Source organism: Myripristis murdjan, chromosome 14, assembly GCF_902150065.1.
Source record: "Myripristis murdjan chromosome 14, fMyrMur1.1, whole genome shotgun sequence".
Classification (NCBI taxonomy): domain Eukaryota; kingdom Metazoa; phylum Chordata; class Actinopteri; order Holocentriformes; family Holocentridae; genus Myripristis; species Myripristis murdjan.
The window spans coordinates 37,313,626-37,335,615 of record NC_043993.1 but is presented as its reverse complement, the minus strand read 5'-3'; the positions used below and the strand labels follow the sequence as shown (position 1 = coordinate 37,335,615).

Below are 21,990 nucleotides of genomic sequence, written 5' to 3'. Positions count from 1 at the left end.
TAGATAGATTACTTTATTAATCCCCAAGGGGAAATTTAAAATGTCACAAGCAGCAGCAAAGGGAAGAAATACATGACAATGGAGAGAAAAACAACACAAATCATGGGACACAAGTAAAATACATAAAAACACATAGTGATAATAGATAATAAATATGTTGATAAAAGGTGTGTGCAAAAAGGTTAAAAGTGTTAGAAAAAAAAAAAAAGGAGTTAAAAAGTGCTGGGTTCAAGGTGCTTATGGTGAATGAGTCAGTAGGAGGAGCTGTACATCTGTGTTGCGGTGGGTATAAATGATTTCCTGTATCTCTCTCTTGAACAACGGGGGAGTCTGTATCTGTGGCTGAATGTACTCTGGAGACTGTCCAGTGTTTTATGGAGGGGATGGGGGGTGTTGTCTATGATGCTGAGGAATTTTGCCCGGATTCTGTCCTCAGTCATCTCCTGCAGAGTGCTCAGCTTCACCCCCACGACAGACTGGGCCTTCTTCACCAGCTTGTTGAGCTTGTTTGCCTCCCTTCTCCTGAGGCCCACACCCCAGCACACCACAGCAAAAAAGAGTGTACTGGCTACAACAGTCTGGTAAAACATGTTGAGCATCCTGTTGCACACATTAAAAGACTTGATGATGTTGCTGATGAGTCGTTCAGACATGCCGTTCTGCAGTCTGACGAACTGCGGTCTGCCCGTCAAGTAGTCCCCAATCCAGGTGACCAGAGGAGCCTCCACCTGCATGTTCTCCAGTTTGGCCTTTAACAGACTGGGCTGGATTGTATTGAAGGCACTTGAAAAATCGAAGAACATGATCCCCACTGTGGTGCTGGGTCTGTCCAGGGAGGACTACGCCCTCTGCAGCATATAGATAATTGCATCATCTACACCTACATGGGGTTGATATGCAAATTGCAGTGGACACACCTGTGGTCTGAGGTACGTTAAGACCAGCCTCTCCGTCACCTTCATAATATGCGAGGTCAGTGCAACTATAGTCATTCAAGGCTACATGATGTGCCTTTTTGGGCACTGGAACCAGGCAGGACACGGGAGAGAGAGCTGCTGTGACATTTTGACAAATATTTAACAGCTGAATGTACAAACGATTTCAGGTATCTATTTGACTTTGCCTTCCTAGAAAAGGCCCATCTCCTACCTGATGGCAAGAGCCGAAACTCTTTGTATAGAGGCTGCTGAGGGTCTGCCAGGATGGCCTCAGCCCCCGAACACACCTAGGCTGATAGAGCCAGCTAAGATCACCAAGATTTACCCTGATGATCTTATGGCACTGTTTAGCAACACTTCCCAGCCTGTTTTTGTTAACTAGGTTAAGATTGCCGAACAAACAGGTCATGTGTGAGGTAAAGCCCCTGAAGACGTCACCAGACAGGGTCTCTGTATGAAGTGTGGTAAAACAAACAAACAAAAAAACAGCATATTGCTCATGGTGGCGTGTCACTGTGCAGGTGTTGTAAGGCAAGGAGGAGCCGGGAGCTGCCAGCTGCTGGTTACTGTTTTTCCAGCCTCCACCAATCAGACCGGCAGACCGTGTCGGTGTAAACAATGTCCTTGCCAACAGGAAGGACACAAATGCACCAGCTGGAACATCTGCTAACTGTTATAAAATAATAATGTTTTATACGTGATCCGATCCTTAGTATGAAAGCAGCGTGAAAACAGTTGCGTGACTGAAATATCATCAGCGTGCTATGAAAACTGCTTGTTTAATGCTGTTTTTATAGTCGTGTTGCAATCACCTGAGACTCACCTGCACCACACCTGCACGTCAGGCAGTGTCCACTTTCACTTTCACCTCTTACAACTTGTTTTCTCTGTTGAGAAACTTTACATGGTTTATGATAGCAGACACATGTAGGTCGTCTGTTTTAAAAAATTACACATGTAAGTAAAAACATCTCTGAGTAAAGGAGTGAAAAGTAAAAAAAAGTTTGATTAGAAACAGGATCAAACGGCTGATTACACTCCTGTTGATCTCTTGTTGAGTATGAATGTCATATTCACATTATCTGAACATGCACTTTGCAACAGGTGTGTGTTCTGAACACACACTCACACACACTCAGATCCTGTCCTGTTAAAGATAAAATAACTTCTGATAAAAGATGAAATATGGTGACACAGTTGCTCTCACAGGAAAACTGCAGTAATATGGGTCACCAGCAGATGGAGCCAAAGTAAAGGCAAATGGAGGCATTTACAGTTGTTTACGGTTGTTTACCCACTAAAATGAAAATTTTCACACAATTAACAAATCTTTACACGCAAGAAGCAAAACACCTGTGCAGAGGTGCACAGCAACAAGCACAGACTCAGCTTCACTCAGTGATTTAAAACTCTAAAAAACACATTTTCACCCCTCAGACACAGAGAAGGATTGTGAGGCTGTTTCCTCCTCATTCCAAAGTAGTCCAGTAATTTTAGGCCAAAATTGGGGTCAACCTAGGACAAATTGCAAGAGAAGCAAACTCAACTGATTCTGTATCCTCAGTTTGTCCTGAGTGAGGGGAAAAAAAGTCCCAAGAAATTCCATTGGTAGAAAGTTTTGAAAATCCCCTCTATATGACCACATAATACCAAAAAACACTGTTTTTAACACACAGGGGAAAGGGGTTAAAATTTTTACTTTCAGATATCACTATAAAAATTCACAAGTTGATAACACACACAAAGACAAGAAAAAAAGTCAGTTACAAGTTCTTTGAATTATTCTGTTTACACATGCATATCACACACTATCTGATTTGATATGTGCTAATAAGGAATATAAGGAATAAATGCCAGAAGAGACATTGAATTAAAAGGTTACTATATATATATATATATATATATATAGATAGATATAGATATAGATATGTATAGTAACCTTGAATTAAAAGGTTACTATATAACAGTGAATTAAAAGGTTACTATATATATAGTAACCTTTTAATTCACTGTTTAAATGTCTGTTCTGGCATTTATTCCTTATATTCCTTATTAGTGCATATCAAATCAGATAATGTGTGATATGCATGTGTAAATAGAATAATTCAAAGAACTTGTAATTGACTTTTTTTCTTGTCTTTGTGTGTGTAATCAACTTGTGAATTTTATAGTGATATCTGACAGTCAAATGTTGACCCCCTTTCCCCTGTGTGTTAAAAACAGTGTTTTTTGGTAATATGTGGTCATAAATAGGTGATTTTCAAAACTTTCCACCAATGGGATTCCTTGGGACTTTTTTCCCTCACTCAGGACAAACTGAGGATACAGAATCAGTTGAGTTTTTTTTCTCTTGCAATTTGTCCCAGGTTTTTTCATAAAATAACTGGACTAAAGCCCTGGCCTGCCACTGAGCTCACTGATGAACACACTGGATAAGCACATCCACCTGCTGTGGAAACACACAGGTGCTGAACTGGAAACACAGCACTCAGGTAGGTAGAAAAGCCAGCAGGTGAGTTCACCTGTCTTCAACAAAAATGCAAGGAGTTAGAAGAAGAAGAGTGAGAATGAGAGGAAGAGCTCAAAGAGGAGAAGAAGGAGGTAGAGGAAGAGGCCGAGGTAGAGGAAGAGGTAGAGAGGGACCTGAAGAAGTGATAGCACCTGAACACAGAAGAAGAATGACTGTGTGCTGTGTTTGTGCTGAGGTTTGGCTGAACTCTCAGTGCAGCTTCCCTCAGCGTCCTGTTTGTCTGCACAGAACAAAACCACTGTTTGCTTCTGATTGTCCTTGTTGATTGACATGTTACATTAACTGAGTATATGGTAAGGAATAAATACTTTCAGTCTGCAGCATCAGTGTTGTGCAGTACTTTGTACGTTTATAGTACTTGTGTACTTTCTCTGCATACCTCAAAGTAATCATGAAGAATATATTGGGTTTGTCAGTATATTTTTGTCATCTAAATTATCCCATAGCCATGCTCTCAAACAATATTTCTGAATAAATTACATCACTATTTCTTAAAAAAGGGTTTTTACAAATGAGTTTTGAATTTATTACAGTTGTATGTAATAGACTGAAACAGTGTACAATCATTGAAAGACTGTGTTAGTGACATGAGAACAAAATAAGATTTTTATCAATTTGTTTATGGTTTTGGCTGATATGTTTCATTTTGCAAACAAACTGGGTGTTGTGCAGATTGGGTGTGGTGTTTGGTTCAAAAAAGGAGCCCTGTTTTCAAAATTGTGTGTGAACAATTGAAAAAAACTGTAATACTTCTCCATAATAATATTCCACATTCTTCTCATCTATACAGTCTTCATGTTGGAATATGAAATGTTTTTTTAGGGCCTGGATCTCTCTGTATTTTTCTTTCTTTCTTTCTATTGTTCTTTCTTTCTTTTCCCTGATGCTGCAGACTCCTCCTGCTCCGGGACAAATGTAAAAAAATAAAACATTACAGGTCCATCAAATATCGCCCTCTGCTGGCCAGTTGCAGGTCTGCGTGTGCATCGTGTCAGGTGATGCTGGCTCTTTCTGCACAGATGGAAAAGTAAAGTGACTCAGACTGACCACAGATCAGTTGTTTCCCAGGAGAAGACTTTTAATGGAGAGAATGTCCCACCTTTTTATTACAGTTTTTTTTTTTTTTTTTTTTTTTTTCGATTGCTTACACACTCAGATCCAAATATAAAACACATCAGGTAATTAGAAAGCCTGAGACACACACCTGAAAGCACCTGCACCAGCACTACAAACAGGCCCCAGGTCAGCCATGCTGAGTGCTCTGCAGGCATGGAGGCGCTGAGAGAAAGAGGCAGAGGAAGGCATCGTACGTGATGTGGACGTCGGCTCAGAGCCTCCCTCCCGTCTCCAGGAGTCACGGCATGGTTTATTTCTGTGGTCCAGTTTTGGCCAAAAGGTTTGGAGGAACAAAAATCCACATAAGAGCTTTTATTCACGCGGTGTGACGCTCATCCAGAGAAGACTGGATCAGATCTGCGTCGGAGGAGGAGTGAAAAAAAAAAAAAAAATGGTGCGGACTCAATACCTTTGGCAATGCTGTTTTTCACAAGACGGAGCAAGAAAATAATAATCAGCTTTGAGCTTTGTAATTAGATTATTTATTAGTTTGAATAAGTGAAAAAAAAAGAACTGAAGTGTGGTTTTATAAATACAGAACACACAACGTGTCCTTCACTGAAACAGAAAGCCTTTTTTCCCCCAAAACTCAAATAATATTTCAAATAATATTTAATATCAACTTCTACAAGTGTAGTATTTCACTGTTCTAGGAAGAGAGGTGCTTTTTTCCTTGAATGCATGTTACGGAAATACATAATTTTCCTCTGGGTTTTGGAACCCTTATCACACAACCATGCCCTGAGACAAGAACATAAATATATAAATAAAATAAAATAAAAAATCAGGGTTTCCAGAAAAGATTTAAAAAATATGGTAGAATAAATTTCACCAGCAGCAGAGCACTGTTATATAATTATAATTTATTAACGCAGCATAGCTCTGTGTGTGTGTGTGTGTGTGTGTGTGTGTGTGCAGACTTGGTGATGATGAAGAACATCAATCCGACCCCGTCTCCTGAAAATTACATTCCCATAAATTAAACTGCATTCTTAATCCAGTTTCGGTTAAAACTGAAATGTTTTGTCGAGGATGATTGACCCCAATCCTTTGCACAGCGGACGTTATGTCACACTGACTGAGCTGAGTGTACAGGCCACACCCACATCTGGGAGATAACACACACACACACACACATGGCCCTCACCTGGCTCAGGTAGAGCAGCAGTGCCAGGAAGACAGCAGATCAGAAATCAGACAGAGGACAGCGCAGTATGAAACAGCACCGCCATTTTGACAGCAACATTCAGATGTGGAGCTACGGACGGAGGAGGAAGTGAGCGAGAGGGGCGGAGCTCAGGGAGGACGGATGGAGTGTGTCCCATACGCATGCATACTGCATACTACACTGCATACTTTGTAAGGGCAGCTGCAGTACATACTAAAAGTGAAAAGTGGAAGTTTGCGATTTGGAATGCGGGGCAGCTCCTCATCCTGCTTCCTCCTCCTCCTCCATCTCGACTCAGGAGGTCCCGTCTCATCACGGCCGAGGAACCTCCACCTCGCCCTCTGCCTTGCCCTCCACTGAGCCTTGCCTTGCCTCGCCGTCACCTTCGACTGGACACCTTGTTCCTGGCCCTGGGCTTGGCGCTGAAGGCCTGCAGGACTCGGTTGCGGATCTCCGTGGTGTTGATGCCGTAGATCAGCGGGTTCAGGATGGGCGGGAACACCAGGATGGAGACGCTCACCGACCTGCATCACAGCCAAACACAGCCGGGGCTCACGCTAACCGCTCTGCAACAGTCACGTCACGTCAGCTTACGGAAACGACTCAATGATTTGTGTCAGTGAATTAGAAACAAAGTCAGCTGATCATGATGGAGCCAGAGTCGACATGAGCCTGAAAATATCCAAACTGTAGAGGGTAGCAAATGTAAGAAAAACTCATAATGTGCTTTTTAAATCTACACAGACCTCACAGTACTAATGTTTAGAGGACTAGACTGTATTTTTAAAATCTGCATGGACATCACATCAGTAAGCTTTGAAAGGCTGGACTGTCCTTTTTTAAGGTGCACAGACAGGACAGTAGCATGGCTGGAAAGTCTTTGCTCTTTTAATGAGCGTGAGCAGGGCCGTAGCAAGGTTTAAGAAGGCCTGAATATATTAAATGAATAGACATCCACCTGCACTGATCACAAAAATGTCTTTCTTGACTTCAGTTCAAAGCCTGACCTACTTTGAGGGTGTCCTATTAGCCCTCTTCTTATCTAGAAAAGTGACCGCAAAGAATCGGCCGGTGTCCAGAATCTACAAGCCCAAAGGTAAATATGGTCCAATTAGCAGCTTTTATCTCACCGGCTGGCCGAACAATGACACCCTGGGAAAATACAGGAGCTCTGACAAAGAAAAATAGTGAGGGGGGGCACCCAGAGATCGGAGAACATATAAACAGGTGTAAGAACTTCCTCGATGAGCGACTCACTGTTTGTTTCCATTTGAGATCTCGAATGAAAATAAACTTGCCTGCTTAAGACTCTGCCTGGTTCCTAGTCTTCATTTTTGATTCAAGACTCATTTTATTGGGGTTTTTTTGGTACCAAGTCAAAGAAGTTTTCTGCAGTCAGTCTGGCCTGATTTGAACTGAAGTTTTCCACATCACTGGTTTGTAATGACGTCATGCAGTAATCTGAAAATTACAGGTTTCGGGTTTCCTGTGTCTTTCTCCCTCAGCAGAACACAGATAGACAGACATGCAGACAGACAGACATGCAGACAGACAGACAGACAGACAGACAGACAGCTGCTGTCAGAGGAGATTCTCATTCAGTTCTGATGCTGCTCAACAGGCGAACTGCACATCCAGCTGCAGTGAGTGTTTTCTGACCACTAGGGGGCGCTGAGAGCTAGCTTGCTTGTACAAAACTGAAAGTTCAGATGTGTTTTTGAGCTGCTGGGGAACATGTCTGCCTGTCTTTTCCTGCCTGAAGGCCCTCAGTGACCTTGGATCAGTCAGGACTTTTGGATTCTCTGGTTTGTATTTTTCTCTGAAGTTGCTGATGTTTGAGGCAGAACATGCGGATCTGCAGTCTGCAGAACATGTGGATCTGCAGCCGGCAGAACATGCGGATCTGCAGCCGGCAGAACATGTGGATCTGCAGCAGAACAAAGGCCCTGATTTGATTTTGTTGGTTTCTGCAGGATCTTTCTCAGGATCAGAAGAGTGTACTCGCCACAATAAGAGCACGATCAAATGAATGAGCTCCTCTGATGTGACTCCAGTCCGTCTTTGCTGCATCAAACTGTCATTTATTTTGGCGTGGCGTCTGAATCAAGAAATCAAACCTCTCCTGTTGTTTTCTAATGAGCTGAAACTGCGGCGGCGCACTGACCTGCGGAGGAAGGGCGACACCCTGAGGCGGTGGGACAGGATGGACAGCAGCGTGGTCAGCTCAAACACCACAAACACCACCAGGTGAGTTCCACAGGTGCGCAGGGCCTTGGCCCGGGCGTCCGCCTGCCTGCAGCACCAACACAGAGACAGAGGACCTCAGAAACAAACAAAGATGTGCTGAGAAGCCAAGAAAACAACTCTAAACAATTTAACCCCTCTGAAATATGCAAAAACTTCACTTAATTTCTTTCAAAAGTATGAGGGAAAATGGAGATTAGGCAACTGATGCAGCAGCACCAAATAATAATAATACTAATAATAATAATAATAAATTAATAGATAATATAATTTGGGAGGGTGGCGAGAAAATTAAGAAGGGAAGAAGAGATCAGGCTCACCTGGTGAGCACGCAGGTGAGCAGAATGTGTCCGTAGGTGAAGAGCACCACGAGGCCGGACGCGGCCTGCATCAGCACGGTGATGGCCAGGCCGAAGATGTTGTTGGCGGCGGTGCTGCCGCAGGCCAGCTTCATCAGGGACGGGTTGTTGCAGTAGAGGTCGGCCAGCCGCCAGCGGCACAGCCGGAGGCGCGTCAGCATGAGGAAGAGCGTCCCGACCAGCAGCGCGTCCGTCAGCCACACAGCCGCCACGATGCGCCGCAGGTTAGCCGCCGTCATCAGCGCGTTGTAGCGCAGCGGCCGGCAGATCGCCAGGTAGCGATCAAACGCCATGACGGTGAGGATGACCAGGGAGCCGCCGCAGTACAGGTGCACCTGCAGGTAAGGCAATTAAAGGTAAGGTAAAGTCAATTAAGAAAAAATAAAGGTCAATTAAGGAAACTCAAAGCTAAGGTAAGTAGGCTAAATTAAAATGTGTGGTAATGTAAGGTACAATAAATTAAAGTCAAGATAAGGTAATATAATTAAAAATTGTGGCAAGGTAAGATAAAGGTAGGTAAAGTCAATTAAAGGTAAAGTAAAATAAAGTAAAGGTGAGATAAATGAACTAAGTGGGCGGCTGTGCTGCACCTGTCAGAGCTCTGTGGCGCCACCATCTGGATTTATATTTATATTTATATTTGTTTTGGGGCAAAATAATTCAGATTCAGATAGAGGAAAATAGTGGGCGTGGCTTAAACCGGAAGTGATTTTTTTTTTTTTTTTTTTTTTTTTTTTAATCATTGGGTTTTAACCACAAAGAAATCTAATGCTACTTCAGAATAAAAGCCTGGATGTCAGGCCTCACAGGTAAAGGTGCATAGCAGAGATGTTGTGTGTGTGTTATTGTGTGTTACTGTGTGTTGTGTTATATTATCTGTATTATTACACATCAGTGCATTGTTTTGTCTGCTGAAAAATAAATCAATAAATTAATAAATAGTTTGATTAGTAACTGTAATGTGATTGGACAAATGTCATGTGATGACAGGAAGTCAGAAAACAATAAATCACATTACATGGGCTTGGACTGACTGTGCAGTGTGTGTGTGTGTGTGTGTGTGTGTGTGTGTGTGTGTGAGCTCACCAGCAGGGCCTGCAGGTAACAGGCTGTGTAGGAGATGCTGTTGTCCTGGCTCAGCAGACTGCAGAGAGGACACACACACACACACACACACACACACACACACACACACACACACACACACACACACACACACACAAACACACACACACACACACACACACAGGTTTCTCACACTTTATTCGTCCAATCAGAAAAGAGGAAAACTGCAGCTGCAGACTGAAGGAGCAGAAGTGATTTTTCAACATGCAGCTCCGGTTCAGACCAGGGGATTCTCTTATATTTAATTTTAATTTTCCTCTCCCACTTTAACCAGCCCCTTTAGGACACTGTTTCTTTTTCTTTTTTTTTATTCCTCTTATTTCTGTCTCAAAAAATGTTTGTCAAGTAAATCAGAATCTCAGGGAGAAATCTGAGTTCTTTGATGTTTTAATTTTCATCAGGCATAATGTTTTGGAAGCCGCCAGCAGGATAATAATAATAAATAAATTGTGATTTTGAGTGATTTATTGTCATTTCCATCAAAGTGGGGTAATCTAATGTGAGCTGCTCCCATAGATGTTTTATTTTATTTTATATCATTTTATTGTTTGTATGTCTGTCAGCAACAGAAGTTACAAGCCAGTTTGGTTGAAATGTAGTGCGATGATAACTTTAATTTGGTAGTGATCTGATTGCCTTATTAGACATTTTCTTTCCTTTTTTTTTTTTTTTTTTGTGGGAAGATTTTCTGTTAAAATATCATACGACCGTATTGTATTTTATTTATTCACACACACATTATTTTTATTTTATTTCTGTCTGTCATTCTGGTGGCCATTTGATTTCCTATGATGCTGCATTTATGTGCCTGTGGGAAAATCCGACATCTGGGACTATCCAAGTTTCTCCATTAAATGATCATATGGTCATATTGTATTTATTTACTCACACAAACATGCAATGAATAGGTTAAAAAAAGAGATAAAAACAGAGAGATCCTGCAGAAGGAACCAACAAAAGCCTGTAACACACAGTCTTATCATAATATATAATAAATGCAAACAAACCCGCATTTGGGCATGGACGTTTATGACTCACACACAAACACACACACACACAGACGGGGACCCACCTGTGGATGAGGTGTGGGAATATGGCGGTGGCTCCCATCATGTCGTTGATGGGCAGGTTGAGCAGCAGCAGGTACATGGGCTTGTGCAGCTGGGGGTCCAGGGCGATGGCCAGCAGCACCGTCAGGTTGCAGGTGAGGATGAGGCCGTAGGTGAGGCTGCCCGCCACGCTGGCACAGTACGCCAGAGCCGGGGGGATGTCCAGAGCCTCCATGGTCAGAACCTGAGACTCGTTGGAGGAGCTCGACATCGTTGCGCCTGTCCTTGATGTTTTTTTTTTTTTTTTTTTTTTCCCAGAAAGGTTGCAGAGGCGAGTTTGTCTCTTTGCTCAACAGTCTGGCTTCATCTTCATCAGCCTCACCTTTGACACCCCAGGGTCATCACTTCTAAATCTGATTTACTGGCACACATAAAACAAAGTAGTGGAAACGCAACAACAGAAAAAAGGAAGATGAGCAGGTGACATTAAAAAAATTAAAATTCATTAAAACGAGACCTTCAGGGGGGCTGGGTTATTTCTTTTCTAACAGTAGTATGACACGAGTCGACACATATTTTAGGCTACTTTCTGATAAATTATTTTAAATCAATCAAACTGTTAAGGAAAGCTAATTAATGTTACGGCAAGGTAACATAAGACATGTAGCGAGAGAAACTCAAGGGAAAGTCAAGAATTACAGGGTCAAAGAAATTAAGGTACATAAGGTAAGGTAATTAAAGGTATGGTAAGGAAAAATGATAAATTAAAGATGGTAAGATGATGCAAGATAAAAGTAAGGTAAAGTAAGATAAAGTAAAAGTAAGTTAAGGTAAGCAAAGGAGAGGTGAGTTAAGGTAAATTAACATAAAGGCAAGATTAAAATGTAAGGTAATATAATGTAAAACTAATTAAAGGGAAGATAATATTATGGCAAGGTAAGATCAGTTAAAGGTAAGGTAAGCGATAAGGTAAGACAAATTAAAGGTAATGTAAGGTAATATAAAAAAAAGATACAGATATGGTAAGATAAGGCAAGATCAATTAAAGGTAAGACAAAGTAAATTAAAAGTAAGGTAAAGTAAGATAATTCAAGTTATGTTAAAGTAATAATATGGCAAGATAAGATTAATCAAAGTTAAGGTAAGAGATAAGGCAAGATAAATTAAAGGTAAAGTAAGATGAGATAAAGGTAAGGTAAGGTAAATTAAACATAAGAATAAGGTAAGGTAAATTAAAACAAGGTAACTTGAGGTAAGCTAAAGTCAGGTAAGATAAATTAAAGGTAATGTAAGGTAAATTAAAGGTAAGCTAAGGTAAGGTAAATTAAAGGTAAGGTAAGGTAAATTAAAGGTAAGGTAAGATAAATTAAAGGTAAGGTAAAATAATATAAGTTAAATCAAATATAAGGAAGAACAAGGCAAGATAAATTAAAGGTAAGCTAAGGTAAGGTAAATTAAAGGTAAGCTAAGGTAAGGTAAATTAAAGGTAAGGTAAGGTACTGAGGCGGCAGAGCGTTGGACACTTTTACGCACTATGAGCCTCGGCGCTCGGCGACCCCGCTCTGTAACTTTACGTGGTGCCGCCCCCTGGTGGCCGAGTCGCTGTGGTTCCTAAACGCTTCCACTTTGCAATAATCCCACTTCCAGCTGATGGTGGAATATCTGCAATAATCCCACTTCCAGCTGATGGTGGAATATCTAGGAGGGAAGAAACTTGAGCAGCTGACTTGTTGCAGTGGTGGCTTCCTGTTCCATCACTATTCCAGCAGCACCTGAACTCAGTGAGCTCTTTAGGACCAGACGCTCTGTCACTGATGTTGGGAAAGGCAGACTGCATGGCTGCTGCTGGGTTTCAAACACCTGAATCAAACACCTGAACTCACAGATTAAAAGCTGTGGCCCGGTGCTTTGGTCCGTACGGTGTAGCTTCAAACAAAGTGCTTTACACAAATAAAAACTAACACACACAGTCCAGGGCAGTGGAACAAACAAGCATACATAAAAAGCAAACATAAAACATCGAACATCAGGATCTGATAAAACAAATAGTACAATAAATACAGTAAAAAATAGAACAGGTCGTGCAATAAATGCATTAAAAATAATATAAGTAAATGGTTTTGGGGGTGATTTAAAGGAAGATACAGAGTTTGTGCAGGGCTAAAGGCGACGCAGGCTGATGCAAAATTTGAAACTCGTACTCATTACACACACACACACACACACACACATTCGTATCATAACTCCCTCACTGCACTGGCTTCCTGTGCATCCTAGAATTGATTTTCAAATTTTACATTTAACTTTTAAAGCATTATAGGGTCAGGGCCCCAAGGTTTTTTTTGTTTTTTTTTTCGATTTTTTAAATTCCTGATGAGCCTCAACGCAGCCTGAGAGCATCAGACAGACAGAGACCTGCCTTTACTTATTTATTCTAAGAAATTATTTTTCATTATTACATCAGCAACTGTTGTTTTTATTTAGTCATTGTTTACTCCGTGTGTTTTTGTCACATTCTGTCAGTATTCTGTTCTAATTTATATTTTTTATCCTGTTGCTCACTCATTAAGTACTGCTTCATGAAACACTTTGTTTTTGAAAAATGGCATGTAAAGATACTACAACTACACTACTACTCCTCCTCCTATTACTACTATTACTATTATCATTATTATTTACTTGTGTGGCCCCCAGAAGGAGTAGCTGCTACGTTGGCAGTGACTAATGGGGATCCAAATAAATTGAGAAATTATTATTATTATTATTATTATTATTATTTGTAGTAGTAGTAGCAGTAGTAATATTTTATTTACTTGTCACCATTATTATTTTACATCGAGAGATAGCTCATCATCAAGCTGCGAACACACTCACCTAAACAGAATCGTGTACAGAGGCGGTCTTGAACGCAGCATCGTCTGCCTTCTCGGCCATCATGGTGTCGGCTTCGCTCTCTTTGTCTCTGCGTCTCGTTGCAGGTGTGCAGCGTGCAGGTGTTCAGCATGCAGGTGTTCAGCGTGCAGGTGTGCAGCGTGCAGGCGTGCAGCGTGCAGGTGTTCAGCGTGCAGGTGTGCAGGTGTGCAGGTGTGCAGCGTGCAGCAGCGTCCCTGGCTCCGTGGGATCGTGCACGCCGGCTCTGCCTGTATTTGCGGTTCTTGTACCGGTGGTTGTGGCCGTCCTCTGTGGCCGCAGGGGGTCCTGGAGGAGCCGGCTGTACCTCAGGGCCTGCTGACTGACAGCTGGGAGGAGCGGCAGCTACAGCTTCATCACACTCATCATCACTGGATATCTTCCTGAAGATCAGCAACCAAGCTGTTTACCATGAGTACATTTACACGTTAACTAAAGTTTAAACTGAAGATAAAATTAAAACTAAAAAACTACTTGGGCTGCTTTCACATTGTGTTTTGGGTCATCGTCCATCTGCACTGTGGAGCTCCGTCCTATCAGTTTAGTGGCATTTGTCTGAATCTGAGCAGATAGTAGAACCCTGTAAACATCAGAGTTCATCCTGCTACTTCCATCAGCAGTCACATCATCAGTAAACACCAGAGATCCAGTTCCTCTGCAGCCAAACCTGCCCATGCCATAACCCTGCCTCCACCACGCTGGACAGATGATGGGCTCTGCTTTGGCCCATCAGCTGCTCCTTTCATTCTCCAAACTTTGCTCTTCCCATCGTTCTGGTACAAGTTCATCTTCGTTTCATCTGTCCAAAGAACCTTGTTCTAGAATCAGCCAGGCAGGGGCGCAAATCCGACTCCACCTTTGGGGGGGTCAAGTCCTCAATTTCTCAAGAGAGGGGGGTACACCAATATTCACCATTATTAACTAATATTATCACCGCTTCCCGACACACCGCCTCCCGACACAGCGCCTCAGGCCACCCGACACAACTGGCCTTCCTGGTCTTGAGTGACACCAGTGGTTTGCCCCTTGCTGTAAACCCTCTGTATTTATTTTCTCACAAACGTCTCTTGGCTGTAGATTTGGACAGTGATGCTCCTGCCTCCTTCAGAGTGTTTTTGACTCCCCTAGACTTTATGAAGGGGTTTTTCTTCACCAGGGAAAGAAATCTCCGGTCATCCACTTTAGATGTCTCCTGTGGTCTTCCAAGCCTTTTGGTGTTGCTGAGCTCACCGGTGCATTCCCTCTTTTTCAGGATTTACCAAACTGTTGAGATAGCTGCTCCTATCTGCTTGCTCTCTGTCTGATAGATTTTATTTTCTCTTTTTGAGCCTGATGATGGCCTCCTTCACCTGCATAGACACCTCTTTGGATCACATATTGAGGGTTCTGATAAACAGCTACCAAATGCAAACACTTGGAATGTCCAGAGCTTTTACTTTCTGTATTTGTCATGGAATAACAAGGGAAAGGGCTACACCTGGCCAAGTCAAGTGTGTAATGACATTTGAGCCTCTGAAAATGGGGTGAATAAAACTGTATGTAATACCCAAAAGGTTAATGCCATATTTTTGTTCAACCTCTTAAATTAAAGCTGAAGTCTGCACTTCAATCATGCCTTGATTACTCCACTTCAAATCCACTGTGGTGGTGACATGGGCAAAATTATGAATATTGTGTCACTGTCCAAATACTTATGGACCAAACTGTATATGGTGTTAACGCCTGGTGCTTTTGTCACACAGACGTCAGTAAACATTTTAGAAAACATACTGGAGTGCTTCTGCTCCCTTGAATTCACACTTCACTGAAAGATTTTTGAGGCAGAATCACTTTTACTGTCCTTTTACTGTCATGCATGTGAACTTTGAACACCCAAACAGACTCAAACTTTATTATTAACCTATTATTAACCTGTTTGTTTCTTAATGGCAGCTGTGTGGTTGTGCGTTCCAGTTGCCAGGGCAGCCGTTACAACAACACGGCCCTGAAGGCAACTGAGCAGTAATGAGAGCTAATGTGGAGGCTATTTGTGACGCTCCTGCTCGTAAATGAGATCCACTGTGAGCAGGTTTTTAACAAAACACTTATCAACAGTTTCTGATGGTAATTAGCCCTCTGGGAGCCGGAGAACGGCCAAGTAATGGATGATTATCAGAGCTGGAGGATGAAGTAATGAAAGCTCCTGGGACCTCGAGGGACCCGGCTCTCATCTTAACCTCACTGTCATCGCAAGACTTTCCAATATACTCTGAAAGTGTCACCACCTAAAATCAAAAGCAGTATAACAAACTTTTCTACCCGTTCAAAGTTTGTTCAAATCAATGGAAGGACCGGCCAGAGAGGTTCAATAATGTCTGATCTGACTTCATACCTTGGGGGCCTGAAGCTGTGGCACTTTAATGTGTTTAGATGTACTGCATATGGTAGAAATGGGAGATGCAAGACAAATTTTTGAGCAATTGAATTAGTGCCACAGTGGTGATTATTAACAAATCCACAGAAATATTTTTCACACACACACAGAGAGAGAGAGAGGGGTCCAGGGGGTGGGAAGGTGATGCAGGCCAGTCTGCAGAGAGACCAACGGCTCCATGTCCGACACTCTCAGGGGCCCTGAACGCCTCGTTGCTGCTCTAATTCTATTAAGCCGCTGGTCACTGGGAGGCCTCAGGACTGCTCACTACATGCTGAGCGATGGCAAACCACACACACACACACACACACACACACACACATACACACACACAAACACACACACACACTTTTACTCACATTACTGTTAGCTTTTTTCTCCTGTTGTTTTTCAGTCAGTGTTTTTGACTGCATTAGTGAATCCCATCCATCCCACAGAACAGATTGAGTCTAGTTAGCTTACTGACAGGTTACTGCAAAAAAATCAAAATAAATTAAATAATTTTATTTGAATTGTACTAATAATAATTCATATTGACCTCTGTAAACTGTGTATACATCCATCTGTAGCCATGCAGTCTGTTGCCTTGCAGTTGGTTTACACTGAATGCAATGACTTGAACCAAATGCGTGTGCTGATGGCAGTAAAGTCCCTGCACCACAGGATCCTGGTCAGAGTGCTCCTCTCACTATAATGACATGAAAATGTCTCTGGAACACATGCCCTTGTCAAAGTCCACTTTCATCAAAGAACTTCTACCAGAACTACACAGATGGCTGCTGGCAGCTTGCCCATTATCGCAGCAACATTTGCTTTAGACTTTAGACTGGTGAGGTTCATGACATCATCGTGGCATTGCCACTGAGCTGGCGATCTCCTAGGAAAGCTTTCTTGGGTCTTAAAACTCCTTGGACCTGATCAGAAACCGATTTGGCACAACCTGGCAAAGGACAATGTTTGCCATTTTTTGATATGGATCCTGAGAGTTTTCTCCAGCAACGAAAGGGGACAATCATTCACATACATAACCACAGTGCCCATGGCTGCAATCCAGCAAAATTTAGACTCTAAATGGTCACACACTCTGTATTCTCCTGATTTGGTACCTTCTGACTACTATGTCTTCCAGAGGATGGAAAAGCAGCTCAGTGGTTTGCCCCAGATGATGACATCATAGATGCTGTGGGCCACTCCCCGGGGCCTCAAGACATCTATCTCTACACAGAAGGGGTCCATATGCTCCATGACCATAGGACTAAACATGTTAATGTTGGAGAGGATGATGTTGAAAATTAAATGTTAATTTTTCTAAAACTGATTACAACCCATGCAAATGGTTCTGTGACCAGGAGGGCAGGATGCATCTGCAGTAAGATCTGCAAGAACCCGCATGGCCTAAAGGTTCACCTGGCCAAAATGAAATGCCTTGAGCAGGAGAGAACAATGCAACATGCAGAATCTACTCCTGGTGCAAGAGGAACCTGAGCTCACAACCGCTCAGTGGCAGAAGCCGCTCATTGAAGCCAAGCAGTGAAATACCAGCGGGCTGAGCAAGCAGAACAAGTGCAACACCAGCAAGCAAGCAGAATGAGTGGCTGCAGTTGGACAAGATGTCACCAGAAGAGTAGAGGCTTTAACAAGGGGATGCTAACTGTCAGCTGGGGGCTGTGACTATCATTTTGATCTATGCCTCTGAGAGGTTTGGCCAAGTGGAGAACGGAGACACCAGAACTCCCTACACCATGAACCACAGGGCTGCCAAGATCCACCATTTACACCAGGCGCTTCAGGGTCTGATACAAATGATACCATGTCCCCTTGAAGATCAAAGACAGGAGGTCTTTGGTTTACTGGTTTACAACAGCAACTTGAGGTTAAGAGTCACTTTTGGGTCAGTAACATCAGACTGGCATTAGCTGGAGAAGGGTATTATCAGTGGTTGTACAATCTCTTCCTTGCCATGAACATGGCTGTCAAAGCAGCAGGAGAGGAGAGCAGAGGCTCCATGATTTATCAATACTCTATCTTGCCCACATATGAGGTACCAAGGTAACAAAGCCCTTGATAGGAAGATGAGCAGGTACCTGTGCTGGTTGGTAAGGCCTCAGGTTGATAAGGCCCAGCATCTTGAGAAGGTGGATGTTTGAGTGGGCGTGGAGGATGCATGCACTAAAAGGACTGGGGCAACAGTGAGAGTGACATGGTGGGAGTGGTGGGTGCTCGGGTAAAAGATCATCTGGTCTGACATCTGAAAAGCAGACCCCCAACACATAAACTTCCTGATCATTGTGGTCAACATCATTCTTCTAAATGTTAAAATCCATTTGTGAAGATGTGACCCCTTTTCACCCCATTTACTCTGGAGGAGGGACACATGAACATATCCTCAGCAGCTGCCCAAAAGCCCGGGAGAGGGTCACTATTGTTAGCACCACGACAAGGAGCTAGAGGCAGTTGCAGAGTGTGTCCTTAGCATATCAATGCCAGCACGCACCACCTGCCTACAAAATGAACATTATATTTGCCAAGGCAGGAGACCAACCCTGACAATAGCCTAGAACATTGGTTCCCAAACCAGTCCTCAAGGACCTCCTGTCCTGCAGGTTTTTGTTCCAGCTTTACTCTTAAACACCTGATTTAAGGCCCATGCACCTTCATGCATCTCCCCTGTTCAGGGAGATCTGCCTGAACCAATCAGCATGAAGCCCTTAAATGGATCAGGCATGAAAGAGTGGAGCCAAAAAAACAAAAAAACAAAAACAAAAACCCTGCAGAATATGGGGTCCTTGAGGGCTGGTTTGAAAACCACTGGCCTAGAACATTGGCCTTTTGCCACAGCATCAGTCTGGCAGTTGAAAGTGGACCTGGTTTAGCAGCTAAAATTCTTGTCCCTGACAACAACATCACCCAGGCCACACATGGTCATTATATCAGAGACCACAAAAAACAGCTGATCCTGTTGGAACTCATGATGCCCAGGGAGGATCACATCGATGAGGTGAATGAAATGCAGGGGGACTGCCAAATACCAGGAGCTGGTGGTGTGCTGCCTAAGGCAAGGTTGGTGGACTTACTATGAGCCCATAGAGGCAGAGTGTAGGGGCTTCACCGGACCCTCACTCTGCAAGGCTTACATACTGCTGGGAATTATGGGGGAAGCAAAGAAAAGAACCATCAAATCTGCCATCTGTGGACCAGTGCTCCTGGGAAGCAAACCAGAGCCAAGCAGTCTACAACGCTCTTGCAAGCCCTGCTAACCTCTAATTTACTATTTACCTCTGATAAAATTTGAGTGTAACATTTTCAGAGACTCTGGGACCTTTGTGATTTACAAATATGCATGGTTTGTTCACACAGTTGAGAACATATTCAGGAGACAACATGCTGACGATTCCCGTATTTTTGTTCAAATGTTTGTAAGAATGCTCATACAAACATCTAAGTACAGATCTGTGCGTACAGGCTGTTTGAGGCCCAATGTATGCATCATCTGCTCTCCACTTGATAACTTGTTGCATCACACAGGCAGCAAACAATTCCCCAGATAGTGAAATCATGTTTATAGGGGCTGTGACAGGCGTTTTGGTCTTACTAACTGCAGAGAGCCGACACGAGAAACAGACACGAGAAACAAATCAGGACTGTGTTCACTGGTCCTTTTCTTTCCAACAGGTTACAGAATTCCTAAATTAACTGTAAACATAGTGATAGTGCAGGATAATGAATTCACTGGACATGAAATTCTGTTTGCCACAGGAAATTTACTGGTAACACCTGCTGTTAGAGAGATATCTCATCTCTTTTGTTCAGTTTTTTTGCAGGAGCTGTGTTGCCATAGAGCATAATATATTGTTGATATATCCAGACTGTGTAGACTGTGCGACATTACAGTGTCTCCTCTCATGTTCTTTGTTTCAGGCTGATGGAAAACTACACCTACAACAGCTTCACTCTCCACCTGGAGGGGCTAAAGGTCACAAGGGACTCCGTGTACCCTGTCTTTCTCTTCTTCTTTTTCTCCTACCTGTTGATAATGTTTGCCAATGTGGGCATCATAGCCCTGGTGTATATTGAGAAAAGCCTTCATCAGCCTATGTATTTCCTTTTCTGCAATCTGCCAATCAACGACATCCTCGGTAACTCTATCATGGTGCCCCGGCTGCTTGCAGACGTGCTGGTGCCTCCCTCTGAACGCCTCATCAGCTATTACGAGTGTGTGGCCCAAGCCTTCACCACACACATGTTCGGCACCACCTCTCACACAGCGCTCATGATCATGGCCTTTGACAGGTATGTGGCCATCTGCAATCCCTTGCACTATTCTGCCATTATGAACAACAAAATGGTGCTGAAGCTGACTGCCTGTGCTTGGGGAGTGGCCTTAGTTTTGGTGGCTGTTCTGCTCGGTCTGACCGTTCGACTGAACCGATGCAGGACTGTGATCACGAATCCTTTCTGTGACAACGCCTCGCTGTTTAAGCTCTCCTGCGAAAGTGTGTTCATCAATAACGTCTACGGCCTCACCTTCACCGTGGTGCTGTTCACAGCTTCTATAGGATGTATGGTTCTCACCTACACAAAGATCACAGCGGTCTGCCTGATCAGTAAGAACAGGTCTTTGAACAGTAAAGCCTTAAAGACCTGCAGCACTCATCTCTGCCTGTATCTGATTATGATTGTATGTGGCGGGGTCATCATCACCCTGCATCGCTTCCCTCTCTACTCAGACTACAGGAAACTCGCCGCCATTCTGTTCCACATTATCCCCGGCAGCCTCAACCCCATTATTTATGGGGTGCAGTCCAAAGAGATCCGCAAACTCTTGTCAAATATGTTCCAGCCCAGAAAAGTTTTGCCATCATTTTAATCTGAAGATTAAAAACTGTTTTTTGCCTTTGGGTGGGTCTTGAGTAATTCCAGGTCTCTCAATATCTGGGGATTGTTGTTCTGACTCACTCTACCTATGTCACTTTTTAAAAACTGAAAAGAACAATAATTCAGCATATGTGTGGTTAAACAAAGAAACAAAACCAAGGAAAATCGTCCTGTACAATCATTACTAAAGAAAAAGTCTTACTGCGGGTCATCTGAAGATTTTGTCTTTTTTCTTCATCATCACTGTTTAGAACAGTTCACTTCATTTTGGAGGAAATTGAAGAAGAGTTCCTGTTTGTTTTCGTGTTTATGAAGTTTGTGGACATATGAAAATTTTAACTTTAATTTAACTCAACCGGATTGATGCATTTTTTTTGAAAATAACTGAAAACCTGCCTTATTTTGAGTCAGAACACAAAAAAAATTATCGTTGATATAACTTGTCTTTGCTGTCAAGTTTTATTTTTTTGTGATATGTGCTATACAAATAGAGATGTGTATTATTGTTGTTGTTGTTGTTGTTACTACACTGCTCACCCACCCTTACTGAATGTTGGATATCACAATGAACAAGTTGAGCTCAAAGATCATTGCAATAAGAAGTGAATCACGCACATAGAATATGCAACATTTTTTTTTTATCATGCAATATTATTGGCTCATTTCCTTTTTAAATCCCTCTCTTGCTTCTTGGTCAACCTAAAGTTAACATTTAAATCAGAATCTATGCAAAACAAAAACAAAGCGGTAAAGTTAAGTACTTGAAATCAAAGTATAATACAAGAACAAATAAATATGACAACAAAAAAAAAAAGAATAAAGAAACCAATGAGTTTTTTTTTTTTGAAAAATAAAGAAAGAGAGAGAAAAGACTCCAGGGCACACTGTCTTCAGTGAAAGCAGTAAAACTTCACTGGGTAACAAGGTCACATGACACATCGCATACTGACAGGTGAGGCGGCCAAAAAAAAAGAAAGGAAGAAAGAACGAAAGAGAGGGGGAGAAAAATAGATGTATACTGAATGCACACACACACACACACACACACACACACATATATAGATGTAGATATACACTATATTACCAAAAGTATTCGCTCACCCATTCAAATGATCAGAATCAGGTGTCCTAATCACTTGGCCTGGCCACAGGTGTATAAAATCAAGCACTCAGGCATGCAGACTGTGAAACAAGACATTTGTGAAAGAATGGGCCGCTCTCAGGAGCTCAGTGAATTCCAGCGTGGAACTGTCATAGGATGCC

General features: G+C 42.6%; 2 protein-coding genes across 2 annotated transcripts; one reads left to right on the top strand and one right to left on the bottom strand.

Annotated features, from left to right (window-relative positions):
* Positions 1-251: 251 nt before the first annotated feature.
* On the bottom strand, positions 252-10,800 carry LOC115371041 (olfactory receptor 52K2-like). Its single transcript, XM_030068157.1, has 7 exons — positions 10,553-10,800; positions 9,442-9,499; positions 8,317-8,690; positions 7,917-8,045; positions 6,192-6,276; positions 885-947; positions 252-764 (listed from the first exon to the last, which is right to left on the bottom strand). The coding sequence occupies exons 1-7, from the start codon at positions 10,798-10,800 to the stop codon at positions 252-254; spliced, it is 1,470 nt and encodes a 489-aa protein (XP_029924017.1).
* Positions 10,801-19,750: 8,950 nt separating this feature from the next.
* Positions 19,751-20,719, top strand: LOC115371263 (olfactory receptor 52N5-like). The gene has a single exon (XM_030068507.1). The coding sequence runs from the start codon at positions 19,775-19,777 to the stop codon at positions 20,717-20,719; it is 945 nt and encodes a 314-aa protein (XP_029924367.1). The 5' UTR covers positions 19,751-19,774.
* The last annotated feature ends 1,271 nt before the right edge of the window (positions 20,720-21,990 follow it).